The sequence below is a fragment of the Monodelphis domestica genome, chromosome 6 (assembly GCF_027887165.1).
Source record: "Monodelphis domestica isolate mMonDom1 chromosome 6, mMonDom1.pri, whole genome shotgun sequence".
Taxonomy (NCBI): domain Eukaryota; kingdom Metazoa; phylum Chordata; class Mammalia; order Didelphimorphia; family Didelphidae; genus Monodelphis; species Monodelphis domestica.
Genome location: NC_077232.1, coordinates 282,169,828 through 282,192,922, shown reverse-complemented (window position 1 = coordinate 282,192,922; position 23,095 = coordinate 282,169,828). Strand labels below are relative to the sequence as shown.

Here is a 23,095-nt window from a genome sequence, read left to right as displayed (position 1 = left end):
CATATCTAAATTCTTCTGTAGGACAAGACAAAGGATTTCGTAGGACTAAGAATTGTTTATCTTTATAAATTCCACAGAACATTTAGTATAAGGTAACATACATTATATCCTTTAAAAAGTCAAAGGCATGAATTAAAATTTATTTTATATTCTGTGCTATGCACAGAGTAGACCATGAAACTCCAAGGTCCATTCTAGCTGAGACACTAAAAGACAGAAAACTCTCTAGTCCCATCTAAATTCCCAGATGTGGAGTTTTAGTGGGAAAGACCTTTGGAAGTCCAAGTCCTTTCACTACATAGGGAAAATGCCATACCTTATTCCCAATGTCAAAACATAAGGCAGACAGATGATCAAAAGTCATGACACTGTGTCGTCTTTTAATACTTTTTAGAAATAATAGAATTGATAATAATACAATACCCTGAAGAATGTCTCTGTGTATTGTGCTATTAATGCATATTTATACACACACTTAAAATAAAAATAAAATTTAAAAAATTTAACCATCTGTTTTTTGTATTTGTCACTAAAATGATTTCTCTGATAACAATGAGTATCATCAGTTATTTGATGGAAAAAAGCATCAGTTCTATGGGTCATTTATATTAGTGTAAATAATATATTCTAAGACATGAATTTACATTGTACATTTCCAGTGGGTTGGAAACAATTACTATAGTGTACATAATTATAATTCTAAATAGTGTAACATGTGGATTCATTATTGGCACCAAACAAAACTTAGCTGCATATGCCCAATCTCTCACCAATTGCTCTAACAAGTGACATGAGTGCTTCTCATCTTAGTTTACAAAAGTACTTTTGTATACTTCATTTTCTTTGTTCACAATGTTCACAAGTATCTAAGTCATTTTTAAAATTGGGTCTGACAAACTCTAGGTCCAATGTTGTATACACTGTGCCATCTAGCCACCTGATAAATTACTAGTTCATGAAATATTCTGCTAATTCCTGACTTAGCCAAATTATTCTTATTTCAGGTTCTAAATGAAAAATATTTTTTGAAGATGCTAATGGTTTCTTACCTGTAACTTCACCAACAATTATTTCTATTAACTCTAATCAACTTTTTATTGTTCATAACAAAATATTTTCTTTAACAGTAATAAATACATAGCAGAAATAAAAACCATTTTATTTTTAGTCATGCTTAAAATTATTTGCTAGTACAATAATGCCAGTAGTCAAGATAATGAACTTTCCACATGCAGATTTCTCTCCTTAAAAGTTTGTACGAGTTTAAATTCACAAACTCCCAATTTTTCACAGCATATGTCAAATGTGACTCATGTTCTAGTTAATTTTTCTAAACTTTCTTTGTTCTAACTGATGGTTGCAGTATTGGGGGGGTGTTAGAAATAAAGATTAAGTAAGCTACAGAAGCTGAAAGGAGATGTTTAAAAAAACCCAAATTTAGATATTTGGCACATACATTTGTTAAGTTTCTTTCAAGGCCTACTCACCTCTTTAGCCAAACTGGGAAACTCAGTCTGCAGCTTTGCTACAATTGCTTCCTGCTTGTCCCATTTATCTTCCGATTCTTCAAAATCCTTGGGCTCTTCAAGCTGTTTGGGGATAAAGAATCAGGAATTTTTTTTTGAGAAAGCAAGAATGTAATGGCCTTTAATCAAAAGCATTAATGTTCCAACCTGCCTAAGAAACACATCACATTTAGAGATCTAAGAGATAGATAATGTAAGGGTTTTTCCCCCCCTTATTTTAGTGTAAAAAGAGTTAAAAATGGAGTGATTAAAAATAGCTAGTATATCTTGGTCATATATTTAAAATGTCAATATACTATAATTCTTCATTTATTTAATTTTTATAATAATTCTCCCAAATCCAATTATTTTCAGGAAATTAATTGGATATATTTTGCATAATAACAAACCTTGAGATCTTCTTAACAAAAATTCTTTTTTTTTTTTAAACCCTTACCTTCCGTCTTGGAGTCAATACTGTATATTGGTTCCAAGGCAGAAGAGAGGTAATGGCTAGGCAATGGGGGTCCAGTGACTTGCCCAGGGTCACACAGCTGGGAAGTCTCTGAGGCCAGATTTTGAACCTAGGATGACCTCCAGTCTCTAGGCTTGGCTCTCAATCCACTGAGCAACCCAGCTGCCCCCCTCAACGAAAATTCTTGAAGACATACTAAAAGATAAAATTTGTATAGATAAATGAAATCTACAATTATAAACATCCCATTTTAACTCAAATTTATTTTCTTCCATTCTCAGTCATAAACTGAATTTAGTTTTACCACTTTTGTCCATTCTTTGACTGGACTTAATTACACACATGAATGATTAAAAGAAAGCTATGCTGGAGAAAGGAAAGCAAATGGCTGTAATTTTTGTATATTAATGATAGACTAAAATAGCCAGTGTCCATGGAGAGAAAAGTGAAAAAAATGTTTAAAAACTGTAGTTGACTGCTGGATTTGATCTTTGGAGTTTAACTTCACTCACTCACTCATTTATGCCTCTACTATATGGGATACAAATGCAAAGAATTGATCAATCTCTACTAACAATGGGCTTACATTCTAATGGTGATGAATATGGCTGTGCACCAGCATGCAGGACCTGTGACTTCATTGTCATGGGGCTCCCAGATGACAAAACTTCTCTGTCATTTATAATAATAATAATAATAATAATAATAATAATAATCTGAGAGCTTCCTACAGCCCTGATGGATTAAGAAATTTGTACCCAAGGGTAAACTAAGGTGATATGGTATATAGTGCACTAGGTTCAGGAGTCAGAAAGATGTGAATTCTGGCCTCAGTTACTTATTAGTTGTATGACTTGGGCAAGGTAAGTAATCTCTGTCTGCCTCAATTTTCTCAAATGTAAAATGAGGATATCAAAAACAACTATCTCCTAGGATTTTTATGAGGATTAAATGAGATAACATTTGCAAAGTATTTAACATAGTCCTTAGCACAGTTAAGTAGACATTTAACAAACGCTTCTTCTTTCTATCCTTCTCTAAGTCACACACCTAGTGACTGCTAGAACCAGGTCTTCATGATTCAAGATTGCTTCTCTCATCTATTACCCATCCTACCTCTGATTTTAATACATATAGAGTAAATAGATGTCCAAATATATATGTATACAGAGACTAACTACAAAGTAATCAAATACAAGGTAGTTTGGAAGGGAGAACTGTTGGAGGACTTAAGAAATGCTTGAGAGTGGTGCTTGAGTTGAAATTTTAGGGAAAACAGGGATTCTAAAAGGCACAAGTGGGAAATTATTCTAAGGAAAAATCCAGTAAAAAGGCATGGAGATGGGATTGAGTATCATGTGGGAGAAATAGAAAAATAAACAGTTTGGCTTCATTATAGAAGTGCAGAGTAGGGAATAAGTTGGGGCCACTTTGTATAAAATATCAAAAGAAAACAAAACAAGAATTTATATTTTATCCTAGAGGCAAGAGGGACTCTGATGTTAACTGAGTAGGGGAGTGACACTGCCAGATCTGCACTTAGGGAAAATCATTTTTAGCAGGATTATGTAATATGATCTTAAGTAGGAAGAGTTTGGGAAAGAGGGCTGTGGCTGTAACAACAAAAGTGAGAGGTGAAGAATGAACTAAGGAGATATAGATCGTAGTAGTAGTAGTAGTAGTAGTAGTAGTAGTAGTAGTAGTAGTAGTAGTAGTAGTAGTAGTAGTAGTAGTAGTAGTCTCTCGGTAACCTAGGATGAGGATTGTCTTTGTGCGCTTTCATCTGTGATGTAGATGAGTGTGCACAAAAACACTTGTTGAAAGAAAAGGGGTGAGGGAAGTTCCACAACTCAGTGGATTGAGAGCCAGGCCTAGATAGGGTTCAAATGTGGCCTCAGACACTTCCTACCTGTGTGACCCTGGGCAAGTCAATTAATAGTATTGATTCCAAGAGAGAAGGTAAGGGTTTAAAAAAAGGGTGGCAGGGTCAGAAGGAGATGTTGTAGAGCAGAAATAGTAAAATTTAGTAACTGATTAGATATGTGGGAAGAGGGAGAATGAAAATGTTTTAAGCCTAGAAGATAAAACCATGGGAACTGATCAGATTACCAAAAGTAAAGTGGAGAGAACCTAGGACCTAATGTTGGGAACACCCACAGTTAGGGGGCAAAAGGAATGAAAAAGAAAGTCTCTCTCCCCCAAAGTAATACTATTTAAAAATGTATTTAACACATGCCAATTATGCATCAACATTGTGCCAATCAACAAGCACACCCCATCCCCTTCCCAAGGCTGTCCTGGGTCCTCTTCTCATTCTTCCTTTGTATTATTTCCACTGGTCATTTCATTAGTTTCCAAGAATTCTACTATCATTTATGTGCAAATGCTTCTTGGATCTTTATTCAACTCTAATCTCTCTTCTCTTCCTGCTTACTTGTTTAATAAACATCTAGAATCAGATGCCCTATAGACATCTTAAACTCAAGCTATCTCAAGCTCATTATCTTCTTCAAATTCTTTCCTCTTCTTAACTTCCTTATTACTGTCAAGGGTACCACCAGGAAATGACCAACTACTGGAGTTATCTTTACCAAGATATTCCAAATGGACAATTTTAAAACAACTGTGCAATAATCACCACCATTGAAGCTTACAAGCTTAAAAGTCATTCTCAACTCACTCATTCATATCCCATATCATATCAGTTGCCAAGTACCATTTTTTCTACTTTTGAAAACATTTTTCCTTTGTCCTTACAACTATTCTGGTATAGGTTCTCTTTCTCACTTCATGCCTGGAGCCTGCCAACTGGCTGTCTTGTTTCAAGGATAATTCCATCTCATCTCTGACTCAGTACATTCTCACTACTGGCTGCCTCCTTGTCTGGAATTCTCTGCCTCTTAGCTTCCCTAAAGCCTCCCCAAAAATCTTACTTCTGTAATAAGTCTTTTTTAATGTTAATGCTTTCCCTCTAAGACTATCTAATACTTATCCAGTCTTTATACTTGGTATAAACATAATAAATATAAATTTATCTACATATAGAGAAGTTTTATCTTATTTCCCCCTCCCCCCCAGATAGAGAACTCATTTAAGTGACAATTGTTTGTGCCTTTCTATGTATCTTCAATACTTACCATAGTGTAAGTGTTTGATAAATGCTCCGTGACCTTGCATATATTAAGAACTTACTGAATGTGAGGCACTGGGATACAAAGTAAAAAGACAAAAACAAAAACAAAAACCCTGCTCTTGAGATTATATATACTCAAATTTTTAAGAATGCCCTTGGGGGGGGGGGAGAAGAATGTCCCTAAAAGAATGTCCCATTGGTGAATATTTAATATACTACATACATATAAGCCAGTCTTCCCCCTAAAGAATTTCTACTTATCTCCTTATCTTATTCTAATTAAACCTACTATTCCTTAAATACTATCAATTAAGATAAATTCAGCATGTCCAAAACAGAAATCCTCATGAACTAAACTCTTCTTCAAACTAAATTTCCTATTTTTTTTTAAGGTTGCCACAATCCTTCCAGACCACTCGTCTTGCCATCTTGGAAATCACCATCAAGTCCTAGCTCTGAGATCCAATCTTAGCTCTGCCACTATTTGTACTGCATTAGACAAATCACAACCTCTTGGGATCTTAAATTCCTCCTCTGGAAAATAAGGGGATGGACAAAATGATCTCTTAATATCTCTTTTCAGGTCTAAATCTATGATCCTCTAACACTGTTCACTTTTTCTTTTGAAAGGCCACAGCATCAGAATTCTATATTTAGAATAGGCTAAATATAGGTTGCCCCATTAAAATGAGATTTCTTACAAAGGTGAAATGTGCATGTGACAAACCTTATTAACTAAATGCTGCATTTTATATAATAAATAATTGGCCTCTTCAGACCTATACAGGAAAATTTGACGTTATTCTTAATTTCGTATTCAATTGAATGAACTGGGAATATTCAGATTGGAGAAGACTAATATAAGGCGACTAATATAAGTGTCCTTGATCATTTGGAGGGGTATTTATAAGTCGAGGCTCAAAATTTCAGCAAGATCACAAATAAAGAGAAAATTAAGTTTATCTTGTTACTACATTCGTTGATTGAATAATTCCACACACAAATGACTCAAAAGCAGTTATAGGGTGAGAAACAAAAAGTCTTGCTTTATAAATCTAAATCAATTAGTTCTTTTAAGAACAGATTTTACACAACTTCATTATTTAGTGATGTAATTTATACAAGTGTGCAAATTAGTCTCCTTAAATGTAGGCTAAGAAATTGGAAAGTGGGACTGCTATTTTTCTGAACACATTCCACATAATTTTTCTTTGCCAGGTGTCCTCTAGATAGGAATGAAAGACCTATAGACCACAAATTCAAATGTCCTTTCTAACAAATGGGTAAGACTTTTAAATAGTGTGCATAAAAAAAAATCCTTGTTCCCTAATCATATCACTTGTTTTCATTTCCCAATTCACTAAAAATTTAAAAAAAGATAAAACAGACTTGAGATGTCAATTTGCCCTTCATCACCAGTCACTGAACACAGTGAATAAAGCTGCTGGGTTTCTTTTTCTTCAGCAAATTCTACTAGGATTAAAAAATGGATGTATGTTAGACTTTGCTGTGTGATTTGATTTCTAAGCAATTAAATCTTTTTTCTTCTAATTAAGCCAGTGTGCTCTATAATTAAATTTACAAGATCAAATTGCTATTTTGTAGGCAAAAGATGGATGGATCAGACCCAAGTAACAGAGTTTAAGGTGGAGGTAAAGGGAAGATTGTATTTCAGAATGTATTGATTAGTTTTGCATGGATATACTTGAAAGGGAGTGTTCTGTGGTGGTGGAGTCAGATGGTCGTAAGAGATAACATTTTAAAGAAATTTTCCTTATTGTTATTAACGTGACTAATAAATAAAAAATATGAACATTTCTCTAGAAAATATAAAACAAAACAAACTGCTATTTTGTTACCCCACAAGCTACCTTGTAAGATTTGATTTCACAAAGAACAGAAAATTTTATTTCCAGAGTATTGTTCAATAAAGCATAGTATCAACCTCTAGGGGAGAGTGATGTATTCAAAATGCTGAATGAAGCATACATTTTTCAACAGAGAAAAATGTAGGAAATTGTTTTGCTTGACTACGCATATGTACATTTGCTGCAAAAGTTTTATCTTTTTTTTAGGGGGCAGAATAATGGAGGCATGGATAAAGTAGGGAAAAAAAAGAAAAGGCCTCTTTTTCTAAAGCACTGTACAGAAAGGCGGTGAGAAAAAAATAGAGGACAGCCTTGACATATACTTAAATAGAAAAACAAACTACACAATGAGACCTAAAGTTTTATTTGCAAATGTACAATCCATTTTCTGCTCTATTACTATATATGAAAATGCCTACTTCACTTGGTGTTCAAGAACAAAAATTTTTAAATTAAAAGTTTGAAGGTACCTCAAAAGGTACTAAAAAGTCTTAACTTTGAAGGTACTAAAAAGTCTTAACTACTCTCTAATAGTACATTAAACCAAATACAATTTATCAGATATTGGCAGCTATATAATAAATATGGGCAAGTGAGACATTCAATATATACTGAATGATTGATGAGAAGTAACAGGAAGCATCATGTTACCCCTGCTACCTGCTCTTTTATACTTGATAAAAAGAGAGCAGGTAGGTGACACAGTGCACAGAGGGCTGGGCCTAAAGTCAAAAAGACTCATCTTCCGGAGTTCAAATCTGGCCTCAGACACTTATTAGCTATACGATCACATGCAAATCATTCAATGCTGTATGCCTCAAAATAAATGTTATTTGACAAATTGGCTTCAGAATTTTTTCGAAGACTCAGATCATTTTGGATTATTCCAAGTTGCCTTCTAATGTCTTCATCCAAAGCACCTATTTAAAAAATGATCTGTCAAAACTGTAATTAGTTTCCCAAAGGGTATTTGTTGAAAAATGAGTTTTGCTATGTTTCTAACCAACTAGAGCTTCAAAACATTTTATCACTCAGAATAAAAGGTACAATTACAAACAAACTACAGAGAGAAAAAAGTGTGTCAAATGATCTAAAGAAAGGGGGGAACTTTCACATGGGAGTAATAACTAAGAAACGGGTTTACTTAAAGAATTAGCTGGGAACTTTCACATGGAAGTAATAATAATTAAGAAAAGGGTTTACTAATGAATTAGCCAAATTCAGATTTGGTATGTTTTCAAAAATACCATCAGCTATAGTAGCATTCTGAGCTAAAAAATACAAGTAAAGTATAACTTACAGGATGGAACCGTTTCCTTTTTACAGTTTGATTATTCTCATCATCCTCATCTTCAGAGGTGTATGAGGAAGATGAATCTAATTTTCTTTTCCGAGGTATACCTTTAAAAAACAGAAAAACCACACTAAAACCTTTTACTGCTGCAGGACTACATAATTAACACTGTCAAATATGAGTAAAATACCATTACAAAGGTCCTCTTCTATATAAAAGTTATTTCCTTACAAGAAAATGCCCCAAATAGACAAATATATTTATTCTAATTTCTATCTACTCTTTACAGAGATGATTGTCTAGTACCCCTTTGCTAACACTTTATATAAAGTTCCTGAAACGATAAAAATAAAAAAATGTAAAGCTATTATGAATTGTACATATGCATGTTTGTATATATATTTTAAATTGATATTATCAAAGACAAATGAAATCATTAATTAACTAGTAATACATTTCATAACATTTAAATCTAAGAATAGAGCACTATAAACAATACAACTTCTATCTTTTGCCTGGACAGGTCTTTATAAAAATACCCCTGTCTGCAGTCCTTGACCTTAATGGTGAATAAAGTGACAATTAGAATTTAAAAAAATATGTTAGCAATGCACATCATTTCCCCACCCTTTTTCCTACTTTCTGGGGCCATTTTGTGGTTTATTTCAGAGTTTCTGCTTTCTTGGCTAGAGTCCAAGGATAGACGTATGGAAAAATGAAGGACTGCTACTTGCTATACGATGTCAAGACAAAAAGAGATCAAATCAGAAAAGGGAGAAATCTGTTTTGGTTGGGGAAAATTATAAAAGGCTGAACAGAGGCAGTTGAGGTGAAGGAGAGTACATTTTAGGTACTGAGCATAGTATGAGCAAAATCACAGAAGGAACAGGACATGTGACAAATGAAAGGACAGAAAGATAGGTTGGAACCAAATCAAGAATGCCAGAAATGTGGACTTTATTTAGTGGACAATAAGGAATAACTATAAATTTAATAAACTAAAGGTTTATTAATAGCAGACTGACATTATTAAGGCATTAGGAGAAGTTAATTTGGCAACAAAGTGTAGGTTAAATTAGGAGAAAGAATACATGGAGATATGCTTAGAGACTACTCCAATAATTCACAAGGGTTGATAAAGGACTAAACAAAGGTAAAGATAGTAAAGATGATAGGATAGGAGAGATTGTGGAGATGAAATAAGGACTTGAACATATGAAAGGAAGTACAAAAGATTCAAGGATATCTCATGTTACTGGAATAGAAAAGTGGAAGAATGGCAATACTACTGACAAGAATTAAGTCAGACAAAGTGGCAGAGGGAGAATGAGTTACATTGTAAATTCATAAAGATAGTGGTGGGATATTAAGGTGGAGAATCAGCAAATAGTGGAGAACAAGGAGAGGAAAGGAAAAGAGAGGAGGAAGAAGGAAAAGAAGAAGGGGGGAGGTCTTGGGAGAACTTTAAAGTCAATGGAGGGAAAAAAGTTTCAGCATAATGTTCAGAATAGTTCTATAGGATGATTTCAGAAAAAGTTGGAAAAACTTCCATGAACTGATGCATAATGAAATAGACAAAACGAGGAGAACACAGTACAAAGTAACAGCAATACTGCACAATGATCAACTGTGAAACACTGAGTCATTCTTACCAATACAATGATATAGGACAATTCTGAAAGACTTGTGACAAATACTATCCATCTCCAGAGAAAGAACTGTTAGAAGTCAGAATGCAGATGAAAGCATATTATTTTTTACTTTAGTTTGTGTTTTTTTGTATGTTCTTTATGAGTATTCTCTTACAACAATTAACAATATTGAAACATGTTTTGCATAATACATATATAACCCAGATAAAACTGTTTACCATATCTCCAGGAGGTAGGAAGTGTGGGAGAGAGGGAGGGGGACAATTTGGATCCTATAACTGTCAAAAAACATATGTGGGAAGTTATTACATGTAATTGAGAAAACAAAATATCTTTTTTAAAAAGCAAATAGTTTTAATAAAATGTTCAGATTAAAAGCTAGAATGCCAAAAAGTAAATGGGCAGTCTTCAGAGCAAGATGGTGAATTAGAGGCAACTCAGCTGAACTCTCTTTAACCTTCTCTTCCAAACAACGTCAAAATAAGACCTCAAATCAAATTCTAGAGTGGCAGAGCTAACCAAAGGTCAGGTAAGACATTTTTCTGGCCTAAGAAAACTGGTCAACAGGACAAGTTTGTAACCATGAGGTGGATAACTGTTCAGAACCCAACCCATAGAAGCAGCAGTTTTGACAACAGCAGCTTTGGGAGCTTTCAGCCCAGAGGATAATGGAGTCAGACAATTGGTCAGAAAGAGATTATAGGAGACCCTTTGCTAGAACTGAGTACAGTTTGCATTAAAGAGCTTGCACAGCTCTGGGTGGCAGTTCCAGGGCAGACAGGAGCACTGGTGGTCAGTCACAAGGGACCAAGAAGCCTGTTCAGTTACAAGGAAAAGAAAAACATTAGCAATGGACCAGAGATCCCTTCCTGGGTAAGGAGAACAATGTAGCTCAAGCAGAGCAGTAACCAAACCTCTCCCAGGATCAGAAACACTCCAAACCTATGGATTCCCCAGAATTATCTCTGAAGACAACAATATGAAAAAGTCTAAACTTGGGCCAATACCACCCTCCAACCCAAGGGTAACAAAACCCAACTTTAACATAAAGCTCAAAGGTAAGAAATAGACAAGAAAAATGATCAGACAATTTAAAAAGTTTGACCATAAAAAACCTAAAGAAAACCAAGGCAAACTCAGAAAAAGACAACAATGTGAAAACTTCTTTAAAAAGAAATAATAAAAGAAAACTGCACCTGTATCTTCAATCTAAACAATAAATGAGAAATTGACAGAAACTACCAATAACTGAGATCCCAAAAGGAAAATTTCCAGATACATTATCATCAAATTCTAGAGCTCCCAAATCAGAAAGAAACAATTTAAATATTGTGGAGCCCCAATCAGGATCACACAAGATTTAGCAGCTTTCACATTAAAGGAGTAAAGGGCTTAGAATATGATATTCCAGAAGAAAAAGGAGCAACAATTACAATCAAGAATAATCTATCCTGCAAAGCTGTGTATAATCCTGCAGGGAAATTTACTATTTAATGAAATAGAGGGCTTGAAAGCACTCTAATGAAAAGACTAGAGTTGGATAGAAAATTTGACATTTAAACATAAGGCTCAAGAAAAGTATATAAAAGGGTAAATAGTAATCAGAAAGGTCTTACTAAAATGAAACTGTTTATATTCCTGTATGAGTAAATGATAAAAACTTTACCACTATGAAGGCAGTTAAAGAGAGTTTATATGGACAGCAGGCATGCCTGGGAATTAATTATGTTGGAATGGTTTTCAAAAAAAAGAAAGAGAAAGAGGGACGCACTGGGAGCAGGAGGAAGGGAGAGGTAGAATGGGGAAAATTTTCTCATATAAACGAAGCATGCAAGGAAGTGCTTTTATAGTGAAAGGGATAATGGAGAAGTGGGAAGGCAGGTAATATTTGAATTTCACTCTCATTGGAATTGGTTTAAAAAAAGAAAATGTAAGTATGTAAATGTGTGTCTGTGTGTACATGTTCAGTTGGATATAGAAATATAACTTATAAAATCCAAAAGGGAAATAATAGGGAAAGAGGAGGGTGGGTAATGATAAAAGTTAAGACAGATTAAGAGAGTCAACGCTAAGGAGCAAAACAGACTTTTGAGAAAAGACAAGATAAAGAGAGAAAAGAAAAAAAAGAAGAAAAAGGGTTGGAAGGAAACTAATCCTAACTGTGAATATGAATGGATTAGAAACTAGAATCCAACAATATGTTCAAGAGACACCCTTGAAATAAAAAGATACCCAATTTTAAAATAAAGGTGGGAGCAGAAGCTAACATGCAATAGCTGACCCACCTCCACCTCCCAAAAGAAGGGATAGTAATCTCAATCTCAGACAAAGCAAAGCAAAAGTAGTTAAAAGAGATAATCCGGAAAACCATATTTTGCTAAAAGGCACCAGACAATTAAGTAATACCAAAATTTTTACAGCATGTTCATATGATAAAAACCTTCTTTCTCAAATATATACTGACTTGAAATAAGTCAAATTTATAAGAGCCACTCCCCAATTGATGAATGGCCAAAAGATATAGACAGTTTTCAAAAGAAATCAAAGCTATCTATAGTAATATAAAAAAAAATGCTCTAAACTACCACTAATTAGAGTGAGGTAAATTAAAATAACTCTAAAGTACCACCTCACTCCTATCAGAAATCACAAATGCTAAAGGAGTTAAGGGGGGAAATATGTACACTAATGAAATACTATAGAAGAGCGAACTAGTCCAACAATTCTGGAGAATAAGTTGAAACTATACCCCCCAAATTTTAAAACTGTGCACACCCTTCGGCCCAGCAATAGTAATATTAGGTCTGTGTCCCAAAAAAAGGCAAAAAAGAAAAGGACCTATATATTTGTAGCAGCTCTTTTTGTGGTGTCAAAAAATTGGACATTGAAGGGATGCTTTTTAAATTGTGCTGTGGGAAATGACAAAGGGGGTAGTTTCAAAAAAAAAACAAAACACGGTAACCTATATGAACTGTTGCAAAGTGAAGTGATAAGACTGGGAGATCATTGTGTATAGTAACAGCAATATTGCAATGATGATCAACTGTGAAAGACTTGGCTACTCTGATCAATACAACAATCTAAGACAATTCCAAAGGACTCATGATGAAAAAATGCTATCTAACCTACAGAGGGAGAACTGATGAACTCTTCAGCTCAAAACTGAAGTATAATTTTCTCACCTTATCTTTCTTCTTTTTTGAAATATGGCTAATATGGAAATGCTTTGCATGATTTCATCACATATATAAGAACTGATATATTGCTAACCTCCGAGGGTAGGGGCAGGAGTAGAAGGGACATGGGAAAGTGAGGAGAAAACTTGGAACTCAAAATTTAAAAAGAAAAGGATGTTAAAAATGAATAAATTGAAAATAAGGAAAAATAGAAAAGTAAATGGGCAGAATAAAACAAGCATAAACTCCTCAAAGTTTAAGTTTATAAGTAAAAATAGCAGCTTATTGGGATCAAACGTCCGATTGTTGCTTCATTGGGTTGAGTTGTCAGTGGTAAGAGAGATACCGAAGGATTACTCTTAGAATTAGGTTCAGCATAATATAGCCAATAAAGAATCACTTAAGAAAGAAAAGTAAAATCTAAATTTCAGGTAACTTTGCCAATAAGTGATCTGTAATCTATGTCATTCTTTTTTTGCATACAAGGTATCGAAGTTTTCACTTTCACCTGGTAAAGGCAAAGAATTCCATGAGTCCTAGCTATGTTAAAATAAAAACAATATATTAAAATCAAGAGAGAAGGTTATTAAGGGTCCAACTGTCATTTATTAATTTACAATTAAAAGACATATTTGCAGAATGACCAAGTTGCAGAATGTGATATATATGAATGATGTTTTAAAGTAAATATTTGTAGCAATGTTATATAAGGAGAATGAAATATAAAAATACACTTTTCAGAATCCATAAGAAGGTCCTAGTATGATCACAGGTCTGCTCTACCTTTCTCTAACCTCTCAAATGAAATTTTTTCCTTTAAACCTTTCCCTTCTATCTTAGAATCAATACTAAATATAGGTTCCAAGGCAAAAGAGTGGCATAAGCTAGAAAAAAAAGACTAAGTAACTTGCCTAGGGTCGTTGAGTTAGAAAGTGTCTGAGGTCACATTGGGACCCAGAATGTTGTAATCTTAAACAATGAACATTATATTCTCTACTATCAATTTAGTAACATTTCTTACCAGATCAGAGAACTTGAGTTGTAAGGTATCTTATCCAGTCCTGTCTCATATGTCCCTCTTTTCATTTGCCAAGATCATAAGAGTTTGTAGCATAATCAATACTAGAACCTGTCTTTTAACTTCTAAAACCTGCACATAAAACTACAAATATTGTCTTTCCATTAAGCTGTGAGCTCCTTGAGACCAGAAACTATTTTTTGTTGTTTTTTACACTTCTGCCTATCCCCAGGACTTAATATGGTGGCTGGTACATAGTAGGCACTTAACAAATGATTTTTGATGGAATTATATAGTATTCATTTCAATATACCTTTGAAGAATATTATAGGAACTTAAAATAACTCAATTAATGTATTGAGGTATATACTCCTGATCTTTATGTGATAAAGAAAAAAAAAGGAGAGTTTACCTCCTTTTCACCTAATCTATTGAATCCCTATTATAAAAAGAAATATATTTGTTGAGGCAAGAAAGCAGGTGTTCAGTAACATTTCTATGTCTAAAAACGTGCCTCAAGTCAGATGATTTATGCCAAATCACCAAGACATGCTTACTCCTGCCTAAAAAGAGCAAGAGCTGTAATTTCTGTTAATAAAGAATTTTATTGCCTAAACATCTGTTCCCAGAACAGTTTAGGTAATGGTTTGACACTTGATTTCTCCAAGTACATAAAAATGCTAAAAGGTAAAAACTGTATTGTACAAAGTTCAAAATTATTATTTTAGACTAAAAGTGTCAAAAATGAACATGCACAGAATTTTACTTTTAAAATACTAGTTGCTAAAATTATATCAGTGCTGCTTGCAAAGAAAGAGCATAATTAATATCATTGTATGAATAAGCCAATCTGTTTGATGAATCTTATGCTTAATTAAATTGATTTCTGACAACATTGTAATGGCCAACTGTTTTCGTTTCCAAAGGAGGTTCAAGCTGACAATATATAGGAAATTCTATCTAAGGCAAAATAGTACTTTTCAAGTTATGCTCCAGTTTAGCCAATGTAGACTGGCTACTTCTTTATTATCTACAAACATGTCCATGTGTCCCTCGTCCTAAAAAATTCTTCATTTGGTTCATCTATCCCTTGTCAGCTACTGTCCTTTCCTCTCTTCCCTTTTGCTAACCTTCTCAGAGGATAGGGGCAGGAGTAGGGGGGACATGGGGAAGAGAGGAGAAAACTTGGAAGTTGTCAATGGTAAAAGAGATACTGAAGACTTATACTCTTGTTAGGTACAGAGTAATACAGCCAATAAAGAATCACTTACGACAGAAAAGCAAAATCTAAATTTCAAGTAACTTTTCCAATAAGTGATCTGTAATTTGTGTCACGCTTTTTTTTGCATACAAGTATCTAAGTTTTCATTTTTGCCTGGTAAAGGCAAAATTGAGACTACAGGACACCCAGTTCCTTGAGGATTCCTTGAGGCCTCCAATAGGTGCTTCTAGTTCCTTTCCTCTCCCATTTGTTCTTAACTCTCTATCTTGCTAATAACCTCACTATTCAACTGAAAGTGTTCTCTGAAAATTAATAACAATCTTTTAGTTGCCAAATCTAATTGCCTTATCTTGGTTCTCTTTCTTCTTGCCCTACTGCCTGTCAGTATCAAAGAAAAGCCCACTCTTCTCCCTATGTTTTTGTAGCACTACTCTCTCCAGGTTTTCCTATATTTATCTGCCGTCCTTTCTGTCTCCTGTGCTGGATTTTCACCCAGGCCATGCATGATAACTGTAGGGGTCCTCTGCAGCTATCTTGGGCCAGCTTCCCTTTTCCTTTGAAAATTCTGAAACTTCATGATTCTATTAGCTTCCATTAATTCAATTATACTGATGATTCTCAAATTTACTTATCTTGGGCTAGCCTCCTCTTGGCTGTCCTCTAGACTCAAATCTCCAATTATTTCTTAGAAATCTTGAACTGGGTGTCCTGTAGTCTCAAGTATTCAAGACTGAATTCATTAGGTTTCCCTTACTAACTTTCCCATCAATGATTACAGTATAACCATCCTTCCAGTCACCCAGCCTTATAACGTAGATATCATCCTTGACTCCTCATCACTCTCTTACCCCCCATATGTATCCAATCTATTGTCAAGGCCTGGAGTGTTTACCTGTATCACATCTCTTATATATGTCCCTCTTCCCTATTCCCACACTACCACCACCCTGGTACAGGTGTTCTTCTCACAAGGGCCTGCTGGTTGGTCTCCTTGCCACAGGTCCAGTTCAGTCCATACTCTATTCATCAGATCTTCCCAGGTCTGACCATATCCCACCCACAATCAATAAACTTCACTGACCCCATGTAACCTGAGGATCAACAATAAAATCCTTTGTCATTCAAAGCCTTTTACAATCTCCCTACTTTTATACTTTGCACCCTCTACCCAACTCCTTGAAAGCACAGAGCCCTCTGTTCTTTTTCTTTGTATCCCCAATGATTACTGAAGTGTCTAGAAGAGCAATGGCAAACCTTTTAAAGAGACAAGAGTGCCAGGCCCTGCCTCACCTAGTGACCATGTGCCATACCCTCCCCCCTGTTCCCCCTCTGACCCAAGAGAGGGAGGAAGCACTCCCATTGGGTTGCTGGGTGGAGGGTTGTGTGAAGTGAGGAAAGTCCTCAACAAATATAGAGAGAAGAGGGGGGTATGTGTGAAAGGAAATTCTTGGTCCTCTTTGCCTATTCTGAATTTACTTGTAAAAAGGGAACCCTGTATTCTCTTTGCCTAGTTGGAGTTAAAACTTTGGTTGGCAATAACTTAAAGTACCCCTGCTTGGGCTGGGTGCTCACAAACCACTTTGAAAGTTCACACCTCAGTCAGCCAGGGACCTGTGGACTCTTTTGATGGGTATTCACCTCTCCAGAGGATAAGATTTAGAGGGTATCACACCCTTAGCTGTGAACCTTTTGATGAAAAATTGAACTTCAGAGGTCTTTGATAAGAGTTGACACCTTCAGAGGATGAGAGGTGTGAATCCCATAAAAATGCTCCCTGGGCAGTGCTAGATAATTTTGGAAGTTGATTGGCCCCTGTGAAGAGGGGAGGAGACAAGAAGCCATTATAAAAGGCCCTGAATTTCTGAGACAAAGAGGAGTCAGCTTCAAGAAAGAATTGGACTTCAAGAAGGAAGTAAGCTTAAGGAAGAAGGTCAGCTCAAGGAAGAAAGTCAGCTTCAGGAGTCACCTTCAGCTCGAGTCATTGTCTTGACCTGCCTCTTGGAGGGAACTTGGGTGAGTGAATGGCTGGCTGTCCTATACTGACCTCTGGAGAGAGTTTAATTCCAGTTGAAGGTCAACAAGTCCTGAATGAGTCAAGCACAGGAGCAATATTTAGTTAGATAGGCTAAATATCTTCTCTGCCTTTGTATTTCTCTACTTTCACTCTTTCCACCTCTTCTGTAAATAAAAGCTATTTAAAGTCATTTTGGATTTTGAGCCTATATTTCAGTCAAACCAGTAAAATTTAACCCTTACAAAGAGAGTAGCCTGTGCACTCTTCTATCCTCTAGCTATGCTGCCTGAGTCGCCCACCATACCCCATATGCTCCCATTGGGCTGCTAGGCAGAGGGGTAGGAGATGTGAAAAAATGTTGTCAGGCCTGTTGCAGAGAGGGAGGGGAGCAGCTCTACCTGAATCCCTCTGCCGTTCTAGTAACAAACTTTGGGGATGGGGGGATGGGCGGCCAAGTACCCACAGAGAACCCATAGGTTTTCCATCACTGGTCTAGAACATAGCAGGTACTTATTAATAAATGTTTGCCTGAAATAATGCTTTGCTTTGAACCATATCTAATCTGTTTATGATGACTAATACCTAAAAGAATTTAGCATACAGCCCACAAAGTCCCATTGAGTTTTGTAAAATCTGAATTCAGTTTGGATGACATTTAAGATCCTGTTTAGCTCTAAATCTATGATCCATTAAGATTGATCTACATCTTTCTACATTAAAAAAAAAAAGGAAAAATCCATATATGTTGAGGACAATTGAAAGCTAAGAATAGTTTCATCAATTAAGGCTTTAATGTGGTAAGATTTCCCAAAACCCAAAAATTTAACTAAAACTTAAAGGTGACACTAGAAGAATAAAGCAATTTCTTACAGCAAGATGATAAATTGTTTTTAACAGACTAAATGATGGAAACAAAAACTCTTTGTTTTAAGAATACTCTCAGTTTATGCCCAAAGGGTGCTAAAAGACTGCCTGCTCTTTGATCTAGCCATAGCACTGCTGGGTTTGTACCCCAAAAAGATAATTAGGAAAAAGACTTGTACAAGAACATTCATAGCCATGCTGTTTGTGGTAGCAAAAAATAGGAAAATGAGGGGATGCCCTTCAATTGGGGAATGGCTGAACAAATTTTGGTATCTGTTGGTGATGAAATACTATTGTGCTCAAAGGAATAATGAACTGGGGAAATTCCATGTGAACTGGAAAGACCTCCAGGAATTGATGCAAAGTGAGAGGAGCAGAACCAGGAGAACATTGTACACAGAGATTGTGTACACTCTATGTACACAGAGACACTGTGGTACAATGGAATGTAATGGACTTCTCTACTAGTAGCAATGCAATGATCCAGAACAATTATAAGGAAGAACGCTATTCACATCCAGAGAAAGAAATGTGGGAGTAGAAACAGAGGAGAAAAACAACTGCTTGATCACATGGGTCGATGGGGATGTGATTGGGATATAGACTCTAAATGATCACCCTAAGCGTAAATATCAACAATATGGAAATAGATCTTGATCAATGACACATGTAAAACCCAGTGGAATTGTGCATCAGCTATTAAAGAGGGTTGGGGGGGAGTGGAGGGAAAGAACATGAATCTTGTAATCATGGAAAAATACTCTAAATTAACTAATTAAATCCCCCCCCCCAAAGAATACTCTCAGTTTTAGAAATGAGGTGAGTATGACTTTCCAGAAAACAAGAAACAGACAAGTCTTTTTAAGAAGTAAAAGATCAGACCAAGAATCCAAGAAAGTAATGAGATTCTAAAAATGGCAGCTGATGACCATGACAGATCCTTTTGGAGAAAAAAGCTCTTAAATACAGTTTGTCTCAACTTAGTAGCAAGTCAGACATACCTTCACCAAACATCAGCAATGCAGCAGCTATTGCCCCATCCATTGTACTTGTTGATTCAATCAACTGATTAAAAAAAAGATTAAAAAAAGAGAGAAAGTTAATATTGTTATATTATATATATGTATGTATATATAAAATTAAGCAATAATCTGGAACCAAGTTTACTAAGTACCAGAGTTTGAGATAGTTAAAGAATAAATACTATATATAGATAAAAGCATATAGCTATATAGCATATTCCAAAGCTTTGAGTTTATTCATTTCTGGCACTTTTTCTGAAATATGGAGAAAAAATAGTCATTGAGTTCACAAGCATTTAGGAAGCACCTTACTATGTACCAGGCATTGTGCCACTATCCTAAGTGATGGAAGATAGAATAAAAAGCAGAAATACAAAAACCTTTAAAACTACCACCTTGACCTTCTTGACCTTACCACCTTCTTATAAAAGCTAAAACTTTGAAGAACAAAGTATCTACTATGGTAGCATATAAAATTGCTTATTGTGTTTAAAAAGCAAAACAAAACACAACTCTGCTACATGCTCAAGCATTGTGAGTTTGTATAGACACATAAAAAATAATCTCAATTTTTCCTGATCAATTAAATTTTTTGATGTATTAATTTTTCACATAGAATCACTGAATTTTAAAAAGGAAAAGCTCTTAGAAATAACTCTTGTACCACCTCTTCAACTTAAAATTAAAGAAATTTAAAACTGGGGAAATGAAGTGACTTGATCATCAATCATACAAGAACAAAGACTTGAAAAATAAGATCTTCTGTTTCAATTAGTACTTTTCTACTACACCAAATAACTCTGATGTCACAGTTAATACTTTAAACAAAAGGTTCAACATGCTAGATTTTCTCTATTTATCCACACAGTAATATTATAATAGTATGCCTTTTTTTTAATTAAGATTTCTGATCTATATAGTGTATTCTGCAAACAATGAAATAATCAAGATTCAAATCCAAGTTTGGGCCTCTTCCTAACCAGTTGAAAAAAATTAAAAAAAAAAAAACCTAAAAAATATCTATGGTACAGTTGTGTTTTCTTTCCTTCTTATAAGCATTATAAATTTTGTTTCAATCTCATAGTCCAAGCCTTTAAAAAACCTTGCAATGTACCACCTTTCAAAAAAGCAAAAAGTCAAATTTCCTGCTGTATCAACTTGATAAATTTTCTATTTACATAAGGCTTTGATTTAAAAATGTCAAAAAAACCTTTCTGGTTAAATGCCTAAGCACTGTATATATCCCATTATTCTACAAACCTGGAACATTCTTTCAATATTCTGCAGCTAGAGTTCCTAAGAAACTTGGTCAGATGGTTATCTACCAATGTCACTTAAAGATCTCCTGATAACAGGGTAATTGTTTACCACCCATCTAGAACACTACCCTTCCAGCTTGCATTGCTTAGTACTTTAAAGGTTTGCAGTGTTTTCCAATTATTTCATTTGATCCTCACATCAAGGCTGAGTGGTTAAGCAGGTGTAATTTTACACATGACAAAATTCAGGCAGTCAGAGTGACTTGCCCAGGGTCACAGAGTTGGTAAGTGTCTAAAGTAAGATTTGAACACTGGTCTTTCCCAATTCCAGGCCCAGCACTCTATTCACTACATCATCATCTTGCTACTATCTCCATGATCAGTTCTGCACTTCTGTACACCGTCTCATCTTTAAGGAAACTGTCATGATGAGTGATAAAACAATCCAGATTATTAGGTATGCAAGATTAGCATTACTATTATTTGAATACCATAAGCCTGAAAAAATCCTATATGAACTGAAATTTCATACACTAATGTCTCCTTTTCTACCCACAAAGTATAAAACTGGAAATGGAAAAAAATCCCCCTAATTCCTTGGTGAGGAAAGAGAAAAAGAGGCCTGGATCTTTATTATGCTTTATGTTTTTCCAAAACATTAATCATATAGGAAGCTGTAACAAATCCGGAAATTATCTTTGGAAAGTCTTAAGCTGTACTGCCTTTGAGTCACTGCTACACAATCAAATAGCACTAAAGATCCCTAGAGTTTGCCATACAAAAGACTAAAAACAAGATGGAGGATACCTGGAACAATCACACTCCTAGTCTGCCTTCATTAGGCCAGCAAAAGAAACTTCTCTAGGGTCATACAGATAAAAAGTAGGAAAGCTAGAACTCTCTAAGTTCTCTGGATCTAAAGTCAGAGCTTTTTGCCCTACACTGAGATATATTATTCGTTCCCTACCTATCAGACTTTAACTAGTCCTAGAAAATATACTGATTCCTAGGATCACCTCTTTTGAATTGAAAGGAGTTCTAGATAGAATCTAGTACTAAGTTATCATTTTACAGTCAAGGAAACTGAAGGCCAGAGAAGTGAAATGCGTTGTCTGATGAGGGTGACCTACACAATGAAATAACCACACCAAGCCAGGAGAGGCAATGTGAAAGGGGGACAGGGAGGATGTGAGGGGTGAGAGTTGGGTATCAAGGCTGGTTTCAGTCAGAACCACATGCTACTCACATGTAAACAAAAACCACTGATCTACCCTGATAGCAGATATTTCTTCATCCTAACATCAATAAAATCAAAGAACTATATCAAAACAAGAATATATAAGCCAGAAATATTTGGGATTCTCCCTGACCCAGCCCAGATATATATAACATGAGATTTTTACCTTTAGACAAATATATTCTTGGCACTTACTATTTCACAATATAGTACTATGTATTACAATAATATATTACGTATTATGTGATGGCTTTATGTAAGCAATATTTGCCCAAAATACAACAGTTTAATTTTTACTATGTTTGCCTCCCCAACCATTAAGATATTTTAAAATGGTGGGTAATAATCTCTAACAGAGTCATGGGAGAGGTCTTTTATTCAAGGAAGCTAATTGTTACCTTAAGTAAATCACTGTCACTTCCTTGTGGAAAGAGTTCCTTCAAAGTCTGAAGCTTTGCATCTTTAAGGTCTTCCAATTCTGAGATATCATCATTCCTTTGTGTCATATTAGAATACTCTTCAGTCTGTTCATCTTCAGATTGCTCAGAACTGTCATCATTTTTAGGAGAAAAAAAAATGTCTGTTCATTAAAATACTACCTCAAACAAGAAACAAGTATTTATTATGGGAATACTATGTGCCTGGACCTGAGCCAGGTGCTAAAAGTACAATGAAATATGCTAAGAGGGGAGACAACATGGATAATTATAGGTATTCATAAAATAAATACAAATAAATTCAATATAGTTAAGTGTTTGAAAGCAAAGGCACTAGCAACTGAAGAAATCAGATTTCCCTATAATGCATTTGCTAAGATAGAGAAATTTCCTTTTTCAGGCAAAACTTTACTGAAATGTAAGGACTTTTTCATAAATTAACAATTAAATGTCTCTAAATCAACATTCCCACTTATGGCATTATCTATCTATCATTTGCCTATCTATGAGGAATAGTGAATAAGATCTACAGAACTCTGCCTAATGTTCAGTCTCTCAATTTTCTTTCCTTTTGAAAACTGTTCATTTTAAGTCCAGGGAAGGAAGAACAGGATTTAGAGATTTGACCTATTGTTGCCTAGCTCCTGTATATTATCTTCCCCTTCCCTTCAAGCTTTTTATGTTTGCTGTCCTAGGGCTTCTGAGAGATTATGATGATAGAATTTTTTTTTTAAACCCTTACCTTCCATCTTGGAATCAATACTGTGTATTGGCTCCAAGGCAGAAGAGTGGTAAGGGGTAGGCAATGGGGGTCAAGTGACTTGCCCAGGGTCACACAGCTGGGAAGTGTCTGAGGTCAGATTTGAACCTAGGACCTCCCCTCTCTAGGCCTCAGCTGCCCCCATGATAGAATTTTTTA

At 35.1% G+C, this 23,095-nt stretch overlaps 1 protein-coding gene across 9 annotated transcripts in view; it reads right to left on the bottom strand.

Annotated features, from left to right (window-relative positions):
* SMARCAD1 (SWI/SNF-related, matrix-associated actin-dependent regulator of chromatin, subfamily a, containing DEAD/H box 1) overlaps nucleotides 1-23,095 on the bottom strand; it is a 103,739-nt gene that overhangs the window by 59,920 nt on the left and 20,724 nt on the right. For all 9 annotated transcript variants that reach the window (XM_007495727.3, XM_016422971.2, XM_016422974.2 and 6 more), the window contains 4 exons: nucleotides 22,138-22,288; nucleotides 19,223-19,286; nucleotides 8,282-8,382; nucleotides 1,488-1,589 (listed from right to left, as the gene is read on the bottom strand). In XM_007495727.3, coding sequence (XP_007495789.2) covers nucleotides 1,488-1,589; nucleotides 8,282-8,382; nucleotides 19,223-19,286; nucleotides 22,138-22,288 — 418 coding nt within the window. The remainder of the gene's footprint in view (nucleotides 1-1,487; nucleotides 1,590-8,281; nucleotides 8,383-19,222; nucleotides 19,287-22,137; nucleotides 22,289-23,095) is intronic.